The sequence below is a fragment of the Mauremys reevesii genome, linkage group 16 (assembly GCF_016161935.1).
Source record: "Mauremys reevesii isolate NIE-2019 linkage group 16, ASM1616193v1, whole genome shotgun sequence".
NCBI classification, from domain to species: domain Eukaryota; kingdom Metazoa; phylum Chordata; order Testudines; family Geoemydidae; genus Mauremys; species Mauremys reevesii.
The window spans coordinates 13,483,859-13,496,254 of record NC_052638.1 but is presented as its reverse complement, the minus strand read 5'-3'; the positions used below and the strand labels follow the sequence as shown (position 1 = coordinate 13,496,254).

The 12,396-nt window shown below is 40.6% G+C and overlaps 1 protein-coding gene and 1 long non-coding RNA gene across 3 annotated transcripts in view; one reads left to right on the top strand and one right to left on the bottom strand.

Annotated features, from left to right (window-relative positions):
• LOC120384507 overlaps nt 1-12,396 on the bottom strand; it is a 146,148-nt gene that overhangs the window by 32,569 nt on the left and 101,183 nt on the right. The window lies entirely within an intron of this gene.
• The window catches only part of SLC6A2 (solute carrier family 6 member 2), a 103,739-nt gene that overhangs the window by 79,672 nt on the left and 11,671 nt on the right, over nt 1-12,396 (top strand). For both annotated transcript variants that reach the window (XM_039503335.1, XM_039503336.1), the window contains exon 12: nt 11,488-11,588. In XM_039503335.1, coding sequence (XP_039359269.1) covers nt 11,488-11,588 — 101 coding nt within the window. The remainder of the gene's footprint in view (nt 1-11,487; nt 11,589-12,396) is intronic.

The following is a 12,396-nucleotide window of genomic DNA, read 5'->3' as shown; positions in this document are numbered from 1 at the left end:
GGCATAAAAATAGCATTGTTTCTTTAGTGATGAAGAGTTATCTTCTGTTATTAAAATGAGATTTACTGTGCTTCACAAGAGCTAGGCTTGGATGAAGTCCACAATGTAAATCATCCGAGCTCAGTCAGAATTCACTTACTTGTTAGAACTTCTCCCTTTGCTCATCACATCTTTCCCTCTCCCCCCCCCCACCCGCCCCCCATAATTGGGAAAATGGCTATTAATTTGTCTCAAACAGCTGATAAATGTTTTTACTGACACAATAAAACCTGTTGCTCTATAAAGAACAATTTATTGCAGCCCCAGGTGCTATTTAAATCGTTGACTGATTAAATCTGGCATGGTCTTGACCACTTCTTGTTTTCTGATAGACCCCAGTTGCCTTAGTGACCCAGCAGGAACATTAGCTTAGCCCAAAGGCAAACTTGACATTTTGGCACAGACCAGAAATGTGGAAATATTTAGTTCAAGTAATACCTACGTCCATTAACTGTGAAGCTTTTGTTCCAAAGATTTTTTACGGGGGAGGGGGAATTGGTTTGTTTTAGCAAGTAATGATACTTTAGTGTCATTCAGTTTTCCTTCTGTTAACATAAAGGTATGCTTTGCTTGATACACATTCTGGGAAAAGCCCCTCCCACCCCAAATTAAAATCTGTTAATTAGCATCACTGCCAGGAAAAGCTCCATGTAGGGTTTACAAGTCACAATCCCTGTCACGGCATGTTTCTGTGAAGGAATAAGCTTAATATTTGTGAAAAATGAATTCCTGCTTCCATTCCTGCCTCGCATTTTCATTTGCTTAGAATCTTCTAAAAAAAAAAATCCTTTTGGGCTGAAGCTTTCCATACTTGGGCTCAACCCATAGGTGAGTTTGTTTGGAATGTTTGAGTTAAATGGGTTGAACCATTTGGATGATGGGGAGACAAATATTAGCTAGGAACTGACTTTCAACATGATACTTTTGTTCATGCACTCATCCTTTCACACATAGATACAGGAGTGCCACTGAACAGACTGCAAAAGAGGGAGGGAAAGCAATCAAAATGGGCCAAATGTGAGTGGCATTGTAATCCCGTGTGCCAGGTCACACTGCCACTCACTCAAATTTGGCCCAGCCACCACTCCATCATACCAGCAGTGAAGGGAATCTGCCATTACACCACCCAGCTCCAGTCAGGGACTAGGAGGGTGTTGACCTCAGCTGGGCCCCTGGTGAGTTCAGATTCTCAAAAGTGTGGGGGGGGAGGCATGCCTCCTTGTTTAAAAAGTGGTGGGGGACAGTGTCTCTCCTTCCCCACCTCTGGCACCCATGCATAGATACCAGTACCACCAGGAATGAAATACCTCTACAAACATTCATGTGAACAAAAACAGTCACAGAAATAGTCATAGAAAAGCAAACACAAATTGTGCAAATGTGGTTGGAATGAATAGAAATTTGGAATTCATGAATAAATTGGGGGAAATGTTCTCCACTCTTCTCCCAGCTCTAACAGAAGTGTCAATTGTGGTGGCCTCCAAACCTTCCTACACTGGCTATGCATGCGCCCTACTGCTCCTTGCGCACCTCATGAGAGTGAACCACAGCAGTCCTTCCATGTTGTGCTGTTGGGTGACCACATGGCTGCAGCACCCAGCACGGTGCAGAGTTGGTTCCATAGTGCAATTTTAAAGAGAGCTCCTGTAGCATCCCCCTCCATCCTCCTTCCCTCATTGCTGCTCATGTCAAGTGGTGGCTCAACTGTCTGATTGAAAAATTGCTACATCTCTCATTCTTCTGTTCTCTTCCTGCTTCCTAACACCTTGCTCCTGTACATGTGACAATCAAGTGCTTCCAACATGCAAATACAAATGTCCTCCCGATGCTGTCCATATCTACACAAATAAAACCTCACCTAATATTTTTCCAAACAAAACCTATGAATACACATTCGGGGGAAAATGCACAAAGAGGGTAAACATGGTTGAATTAAATCAAGATCCAATTTTAAAGATTAAGTTTGCCTGCCATTCTTTGATCAGATATGCCATTTAAATTGTGACTGACGTATATCCTCTTTGCGATTCAAAAATAACTTTAATTTGTATAAAACATAAGGTTAAAAGAGTATGGAACATGACATATTCAACATAGCAAAATGAAATAGAAGATGAGTGATAGATATATATAAAACTTTAGGATTCCAGATACTGAGAACTGATCATCATGTTTTGGACGCCTACCTCTTTCAGGTAAGAGAAAACAGTTTATCTCCAGGGCCAATGGTCTACACAGGGGTTTATGGAGGACTTGAGTGGTCTCTGAGCCTCATGCTGGCCCTTAGCACCGGGATGATTTACTCCCTAAATGCATAACGAAGCCATAAGCAAATCACACAGCAGAGCATTGTGCAGGGGCATCTGCAGTGTATGAAATTGCATCCTGACTAAATACAGTGGTCTTCATGCAGTTGAGATGAAAGCATAATGCTATGTTAAAGGATAATTTTCAGTTACAGCTGGGATCTATTTGTCATATTTTTTACTAAGCTGTTCTTTTATGCCTATTAATTTGATTGCCATGTCCAGAACAATTATTTATGCAAGAACCATGCCAGTGGCCGTAAGTGGAGTAACAAACCATTAGTGTGGACACATTGATAAAACAGCTTTGCTGTTTATGTATTTCAGAGGTTACACTGAAATTCTCTTCAGCACTAATGTATTTATTTAGGATCTTTGGTCATAAAACTTAAGTTCTTCATAACTGCTTTCCCAGTGAGAAACAGAGATGAAGTTCATGCTGGCAGTCATGTATTAAAAGTGATACAGATTCTCTCAACTGGTGATTAAATCAAATGTTGGGTTTATAATACCAAATCCTGCTCATGATTGCAACAGCCACCACTATGTAGGGTTCCCCCCCTCCCCCATGTGCCACATTATAGAAGCACAAATAAAATTGGGTGAGTGGCTTTCAAGAACCGTGAAGAAAGCGAGCAATATATATTGATAAATATAGATAGATATACACGCCTGCTATGGAGGCCCCTTTTCAGAGCTGTTACTCGAAAACAAAAATACAGCATTAAAAAGAAGCATGTTATTTGAAAGCTACTTTTAGAGGACTTAAATGATTTAATTCAGTAGAAATGGAATTCTGTGTTGTTCTTTGCTTTGCAAAGGGAAGTTCTCTAAGACCGGGGTAAGCTTGGAGGTATTTTTAATATTATTTCTGAAGGATTTTTAACCAAAGTATCTTGGTCACATACTTCATGCTTGAACTGGGGGGCTAGTGGAAGAGAGAGTCTGCACATACTCTTTTGAATTCAATTTGATTGTATTTGTGATGCTTTCTGTGAACTTTAAAGCACCAGAATTTTACTCTAAGGGTATGGCTACACTTGAGAGTTGCAGCGCTGGGAGTTACAGCACTGGTCATACAGCTGTGTAGGGAAAGCGCTGGTGTGTGGCCACACTCACAGCTACCAGCGCTGCAGTGTGGCCACATTTGCAGCGCTGTTGGGAGTGATGCATTATGGGCAGCTATCCCAGCGTTCAAGTGGCAGCAACATGCTTTTCAAAAGAGGGGGGTGGTGTGGAGTGTGACAGGGACCGGGGGAGAGAGATAGAGTGGATTTTTGGAGCCGACACTGTGTATCAGCTCCCTGCCTTGCAAAATCAGAAAATTTTCCCGACCCCTTACTCTTAACTGCAAACAGCCCGCAGACCAGATAAGCAGCTGCTCCAACGGACTCCCTTTCTCCCCCCTGCCCCTGCTGTTTTTCTCCTCAAGCAAACACTCATCCCCCTGCCTGCCTCATTCACAGCAAGGTAGTGGGTTTATCTCATTTGATTGTTCACAGTCAGTTACAGATTGATCACAGCAAACAGGAGCTGTGTTTGTTTTTTAGATAAGCAGCTCCCGGAGCCCGAGTTCACAACAAAACAAAGAGAGTAATTTAGTTAAAAGCATTCTGGGATATCTCCTAATACCCTGAAGGCCAATAACAGCGCTGGTGTGTGGCCACACCTGACGAGCAGCGCTGCATCACCAGCGCTGCACTCGTTATACCCCAAGCAGACCAGGTGTACAGCCAGCGCTGCAGCCAGGGAGTTGCAGCGCTGGATGTGCTTTGCAGGTGTGGACAGTTACTAAGTTGCAGTGCTGGAAAGCCTCCACCAGCGCTGCAACTCTCAAGTGTAGCCAAGCCCTAAGGGTGCAATTCATCCCGTTGCAGAGAGTCTGTCATGACAGTGTGCTTTGTTTGGGGTGATTTTCACCCTGTCTCCGTATTATGATTAGGGAAATGTGAAACTCAAAGCAGTTCAGGGAGTCTGTTCAGACAAGCAGCCAAAAGTTCAAATGCTTCTGACCATCTTGGATCTGCAAGACGGGGTGATAATCTCACAAGTACAGGCACTCCCATTAGATTCCCTGAACTTTCCGCTTGCTAGACCAAAAGTACCATGCCAGTAGCACCTTTCTCCATTTCGTGTGGCTTTCTGCAGCACTCTCACTTTGGCTCCAGTCTTGTCCCTGGAAACAAGGAGGTCATGTACAAAACTGAAATGTAATTTTTAAAATTGAGAACCAAAATTTTCTGTGTCCAAAAAATACTGTGGGTGTTCGGTTCAAGTTTTGAGCAAGAACAGGAATATGGGGAGAAGCTGGCAAAGAGAAACAGACAAGAGAAACAAAGGAGAAAGAAGGGTGTTTAGTGGGAGGGTGCCCCTTTCAACCCATGGTTTTATAAGGCCGAGTCCCTGTAAAGACTTCCTTGGCTTCAGGAGGATTTAGATGGGGTCCATAATGCTTCTGCTGTATTTATATTCACATGCCACTGCAAACATAGCTATACCTATCCCATATCCTAACTGTCCTGGCTTGTGCCCCTTGTTCTTCAATTCCACCTCCATTTTCACTGTCTCCCCTGGTGCCAAATTACATAGCATCCAGAAAGATGCCCAGTTGTGACAGTCTAAGATATGTTTTCTCCCTACACAATTGCAGTGCTGCTTTTTCATTTGTCCTGCTATTATTGTCACTAGCTGTTGAGTTGCCTGTGCCAAGTGTGAACAGAACATATCACTGAGTACCTAAGCCATCTGCATGTCCTAGCGTGGCTCGGTACTGCTTCAGAAGGCACTTTTACTCTTGTATGAATATTGGGTGTGGTGTATTCTCCCCCTTTGGTGGCCTGCCACAGGCTAACAATTTGATACAGTTAAATAACTAAATTAATTTAAATTAAATAGATATTAAATTTCCTTCCAAAAAAAATAAAATCCAATTAAATGAATAAGTAGTTCTCAGAACTCAGTTTTACACACAATCCAAACCATACCCTGGTTCTTCCAGCACTATTGGGTAATAACGTTTTTCTGATAAATGACATGTGTAGGCCATGGTTTACACTGTCTATCCCAATCTCCAGCTAGTTAGTGGGAGTTTTGTCACTGATGCCAGAGAGAGCAGACTTTGATCCTAAAAGACAAGGCAACTAACTGCAGCATGTATCATCACCTCTTACACTGAAAGTATATGACTCTTTTTACTTCCAAAGATTTCAGAAGCACTTCATAAGCTTTACTACTTTATATTTATAGAACCTACATGATTTGTTGTCAGGGTTGCGAAAGGTTGTTGAGGGTGTATACATCACCCATAGTAACATACAGCTGTTTTGGTGGCATGCAGCCACTGATCAACAGTACAAATCAAGATTCAAAGAATTTAGGATAGGAAGCTGGGAAGAATACTTTACCTAACTGAATTGGGCAGAATTAGGAATGTCAAATGTTAAAGTCACATGATTAAAATGGGTGAGAAGATTTTATATATGACCATTTAAAATGTTAAAAATAAAAGCAAACTTTACAGAGCGGATAGTCAGCACAGGTTTGCAGAGTTAGTTTGAGACTGTCAGAGTACGAACAGAAATAAAAGAACAAAGAAGTATGTATTGTAACTGCACTAAAGTGGCTAGAGTGTTTTGCTGAAAAGGAATGGATTACTCCTGAGCTTAAAGTTAAGCACATGCTCAAGTATTTTGCTGAACTGGGGCCTTAAATTGCACATTTCTAAAGCACTAAGCAGCAGTATTGTCTAATGGACTCTGAGCCTGATTCTCGATCGCTCTTCTGACAATGTAAAGAGACACTGATGTAAATGAGAATCAGCTCCTACAAAATTTTAAAGCCAGCATATCAGAGTTAAACAAGTTTAATAAAATATGAGAAACAGTGCAAACAGGTGGGCTGAATCCTATACACAGAAAACATATCTTAGAAAAAAAGTCCTTCTATAGGTTAAGAATTGTAGGTTAAGAATATCATGGATTTGGTATGTTCTTCATATTGACAGTGATGGGGGGGAACAAAGTTCCTTTATTTTCAGAGTTGCATAGTCATATATACCATGATCAAAAAGACTTGAGACACAAAATGCTATGCTAATCTAACCATTCTGGGAGGAAAGAATGAGTTAAATGTGGGTACTGAAGCAAAGTTATGCAAGTCAACTGGTTCCATTTGAATTGTTCCCTAAGAATAGACATTAGTTCTGTGGTAACACCTTTCAACCCTTGTAAACAAGTTCCTATGAGAAAAGCCTTCAAACTTATGGCTCTTTGCCCATTAGTTTGGGGATGAAAACAAACCTGCAAGCTGCAACATACAGTACTTCTCCAGTATATTAATACTTGGAGGTTCAGTATATCTACATGAGCGTGTGACACTGGTCAAAGAGAAATATTGAGCCCTGAGCCAAGAGCCCTTTTTTCTCTTGGAGATTTCTCTAATTACTTTATTTGTGTTGTCTCTAGGCTTATAAGCAAGGAATCTTTTTTATTTATGTGTTTGTTTTTTTATGGTGGTTCTGACCAGGAAATTTTTTCCAAGCTATCCCGCAGTAGTGGTCATGTAATTATAAACTCATGTGGGAAAATAGTCTTGGCACAGATTAAACTTTTGCAAAGTGATATCTCCTATTGGGAAATGCTACCAGGAGAAATTCAATTCAAGGATTTCAACAACAGATACAAAGCCGGGGCTTAGGGGGAGTAATTTCCATTCTAATCATATGGAAGGTAGACATTTAACAATTATTTTGCATAACAAATTTAAGCTGCCAGTTAATACATAAATTTATGTTCTAATAAAATATTATGGGCGGAAAGTAAGTAGTTCCAGTCAGGAATGAAGTTCAAGAAAGGTCTAAGGAATATGAGTTAGCATGATTTTTATAATTTTTTCGTCCACATACTGTGCTTTCTACAATTAGACATGTCTTTATCAGTTTGAGACTAGTTGCAATACATTTGACCCCTGTAGACTCTCAGAACCTTCAGCTAGTGCAGACTTGGGTAGCCTACTGCAGACTCTCACAGGAAGGACCTCATGCCTACACACTGGCTCCCAACTTGTTCAGCGGTGAAATTCATGGTGTTGGTTTAGAAGCCCTATGGAGCTCTTTAGGGTTTAAGTCCTGCCTACTTGAAAAAAAAAACCACATCCCTTTCCTCATGCATTGCCACAGAATATGATATGTGCGTAGGTACTCACACTAACAGACCTCTAGTTTAAATGAGCAGTGGCTGGAGGAAGGATGTTTCCTACGAGAGGGTCTCATCTCTGGAACAAATGTCCATCCTTGGTCCCATGGAGCCTGACACCCTTCACTTAAAGAACATGCTACAAAAATGTTTATTTTCCCAGGCTTCGGAGAAAGGGACAAGTTGAGGATGGTGTAAGTGAGATAAACGATGGGTGCTTGCCTAGATAGGTTAGGTGGCTCCAGAAATTTTTATTTTTATGGCTTCCACTGCTGCTTATGTCTATATATCAAATATATATACACGAGAATTTAGGTGCATTACCTAAAATGAAATACATGAAAATCATCACATTTCATCCTTGGCTTTATGTTCCTGGTGAGATATGGCCTTTAAAGGCCTGATTCTCCTCTCACAACAGGTTCACATTGGCACTAATTAACAACCATGATGCTATTTCAACAGAGATTCCAGAGACTGAGTCACAATGGAAGCTCAAATAACACTTTTTCATAGGTGCCTTAGAAAGACCTTAGGTGGATAGACATGGGGCTTCCACCAGTTCACTGATAGGACAGTGGGAAGAAACTTGTACTGCCACTGTGTATATTGTGTCTGGTCACAGATAGGATTCTAGCTTTTAGTGCTGTAAACATGACACCTCTGACACGTACTATGCACGCGCACACACACACACACACACACACACACAAAGAAGAAGAAACGAATACGGTATTGAGAACCTCATCTATCTGATGGTTTAGATGAACACCTAAGTGCTTCAATGATAGTTTGGTTAATTTGAGAAAGTCTGTCTGCTACTCTTCCCTCCTCTCTAGTCAATGTCAGTTGCATATAAGTCTGTTCTGCTTCTCATTTTCATGCATCCCTCTTTCCACAGAGCACAGTAACAACCATTGGATGTAGCGAACTTTCAGCTACAGTTTTTAAGTGGTGTTTGGTTATATAAGGTTTGACTCACAATGAAAGTAATAGGCTCATGTATTTATAACTGCTAATACAAATTTATAAATGCTAATCAAGTGATCAAGGTGAGTCTACCATGTTTATAAACACATGTTCTATGTCATTCATTTAACATAGCAAGTTTGATTATAATTATTTAGAGTCTGATCTAGCAGTCTCATCAAGCAAACCCTTTGCCCCCAGCTGCCCAATGATTTCAAAAATCAAAACTCCCAACAGTTTCCTATAATTGCTGCTTTTTACTTTTTTACACATGTGAACATGTCATTTATTTTCTAATGTATCTTCTGTGTCAGCAGTATTAAATTAGGAGATATTGACAATGTGTACAGAGATAGTAGTTTTTAGAAAAAATATTTGGTATTATTGAGTAGTTTCCAGCAATGCTTTGGGAAATCTAAACCAGGGCATTGTAGCCTTACTGTTATGTTGTTATGCTCATTAATGACCTGGAAAAGGGGGTGAACAGTGAAGTTTGCAGATGCTACAAAATTATTCAAGCTATTTAAGTCCAAAGCAGACAGCAAAGAATTACACAGGGATCTCACAAAACTGGGTGATTGGGCAACAAAAGGGAAGATGAAATTCAACACTGATATGCACAAATTAATGCACAGTGGAAAAAAATAATCCTAACTATACACATACAGTGATGGATTCTAAATTAGCTGTTATCACCCAGGAAAGAGATCTTGGCATCGCCGTGGATAGTTCTCTGAAAACATCAGCTCAATGCGCAGCAGCACTCAAAAAGGCCAACCGTATATTAGGAGCTAGGAGGAAATGGATAGAAAATAAGACAGAAAATATCATAATGCCACTATATAACTCTATGATGTGTCCCCACTTGAATATTGGTGGACAGTTCTGGTTGCCCCATCTAAAAAAATTATAGTGGAACTGGAAAAGGTTCAGAGAAGGGCAACAAAGATTATCAAGGGTATGGAAAGGCTTCCATAGGAAGAGACACTAAAAAGCTTACAGCTGGGCAGCTTAGAAAAGAGATGACCAAGGGAGGATATGATAGAGGTCTATAAAATCATGAATGGTGTGGAAAAAGTGAATAGAGAAGTGTTTTTACCCCTTCTCATAATACAACAACCAGGGGTCACCTGATGAAATTAATAGGCAGCAGGTTTAACACAAACAAGAGAAAGAACTTTTTCACATAATGCACAACTCAGCTGTGAAAGAGATTGCCATGAAATGTTGTGATGGCCAAAAGTATAACTGGTTTCAAAAAAAGAACTGGATAAATTTGTAGGTGATAGGTCCAGCAATGGCTATTAGCTAAGTTGGTGAAGGAAACACCACCATGCTCGGGGAAACCCTAAATTAGAGCCCTGCACAGGACTATTCTTTAATCCTGCTCCCACTTGCAGCTGCTATTATGGCAGTGGGTCCTGTGGAACCCACGGGATCCCAGTCTCACTGCAGGGTTCTACACTAGTCCTGCGTAGGTCTCTACCCTAAACCTCTGACTATCAGAAGCTGGGAGTGGAAGACAGGAGTGGATCACTCCATAATTGCCCTGGTCTGTACAATCCCCCTGAACCTCTAGCATGGAAACAGGATATTGGGCAAGATGGACCATGGTGTGACCCAGTATGGTGGCTTATATTCCTACGTTATGGCTCACATCTAAACTGAAAGATAAGCACCTAGGCAGACTCTAGCAAAGATTGCTGAAAGATGAAATGGCATGCATTACAAAGACAATGGGTATTTCTTCACACTGCGCTGAAAAAAGTGGAACTTGTAGCTCCTCTGAAGACTTACAAATATGTGGATTTACTTTACAATCAGCGCCTTATTTGTTTGTGGGTTTTTGTTTACGAGTATGAATGAGTAGTGTAATTTGACTACAAAGAATAGCCCACAGCCATAATAAAAAAAATCTGTATTCATTTTGCTGCTTCGATGTTTGAAATGAGTTGTGGCTTAACTGAAAATGAAGTTCAACATGTCTTTCTCGGGTTTCAGAGTGGTAGCCGTGTTAGTCTGTATCAGCAAAAAGAACGAGGAGTACTTGTGGCACCTTAGAGACTAACACATTTATCTGGGCATAAGCTTTTGTGGGCTAAAACCCACTTCATCAGATGCATGCAGTGAAAAATACAGTAGGAAGATATATATATACAGAGAACATGGGGAAAAAATGGGGATTGCCATACTAACTCTAACAATTATAATATTCAAAAACCAGTCAGAGAACACTTCAGCCTCCCTGGACACTCAGTTACAGACCTAAAAGTCACAATTCTTCAACAAAAAAACTTCAAGAACAGACTCCAACGAGAAACTGCAGAACTGGAATTAATTTGCAAACTGGACACCATTAAATTAGGCTTGAATAAAGACTGGGAGTGGATGGGTCATTACACAAACTAAAAACTATTTCCCCATGCTAATTTCCCCCTACTGTTACTCACATCTTCTTATCAACTGTTTGCAATGGGCCATCCTGATTATCACTACAAAAGTTTTTTTTCTCCTGCTGATAATAGCCCACCTTAATTGATTAGTCTCATTACAGCTGGTATGGCAACCCCCATTTTTTCATGTTCTCTGTGTGTATATATATATATACACAAATGAAGTTCAACATATATATATCTTCCTACTGTATTTTCCACTGCATGCATCTGATGAAGTGGGTTTTAGCCCACGAAAGCTTATGCCCAAATAAATTTGTTATGTCTTTCTCAGTAGTCATGTGATTTACAATTTGAGTATCATGTGAATAGACAATTAGGGAGAAACCCTGGCCTCTTTGAACTCAATTGCAAAATTCCTGTTAGCTAAAACGGGTCAGGATTTCATCCTTACATTATTTCTGCTTTGGAAGTAACTCACATTTTTTCTGAGACTACAAATAACAAATATGTTTGTTTTTTTGCCATCGTCTAATCATTTTTGCCAACTTGAAGTCTGTGTCTCTTCTGTTTGTGTTTAACTTGCAGGTGTGGACAGATTCAGTGAAGATATCCAGCAAATGATGGGCTTCAAACCGGGCCTCTACTGGCGACTGTGTTGGAAATTTGTTAGCCCTGCTTTTTTATTGGTAAGAGGCGATTTATTTATTTATTTTGTCCTGGAAAGAACACTCTGAGGATGCTTCCTACCAGCTTATTCATACTAAAAGCAAGATATTAAGTGGATTCGTAACATTACTCGTCAGGGCCTACGCTACATGTTTTGTTGCCCAGGGCAGTATAGATTTTCAGTGCTGCCCAAACAGCTGAGCAGAACAAAACAAATTCTCTGCCCACCCAATTTTGATGCAGACACACACCCTGGATGTTAAATTTGGCATCCCCAGAACCAGGTGTCCAGAGCAACTGCCCTGATTACTGGACCCTAAGGCTGGCCCTGTTACTCGCTGTTATCCCCAGTGTTGTCAGCCAGGATAGCAGAAGCCATTTTGACTCATTTTCATATTTCCCTTAATTAATGCTTCTTTTCCTGTTCAGTGAGTTACACGATTATAGAGATTTACAATGCAAACACTCAATATAACTTTATACCACGGGCTATAGAGGTTATAAGTGAGATCAATAATGCAGCGTCCTACAAGCATTATATAAAGTCTAACACTAAACACATTCTTATCAGCTTAACATCTAATATCTATTCTGATAATGCTAACACACAGGTAAGCTAGGCTGGTTTCCAGCTATGCATTTGTAAGGGTTCAGTAAGGTCTGGGGCCTTGGCATGAGCCGCACCTGGTCTGCCTTCATCACACCATGGTACATTTCCACCTCCTTTTGACCAGTTGTGCCTCTGGAAGCATGTCTGATATGAGAGTGAGAGTATCTGTGGAGGCTTCTTCCCTCCCTATCTCCTCTCCATAAGCCCAAGGTGGTAGT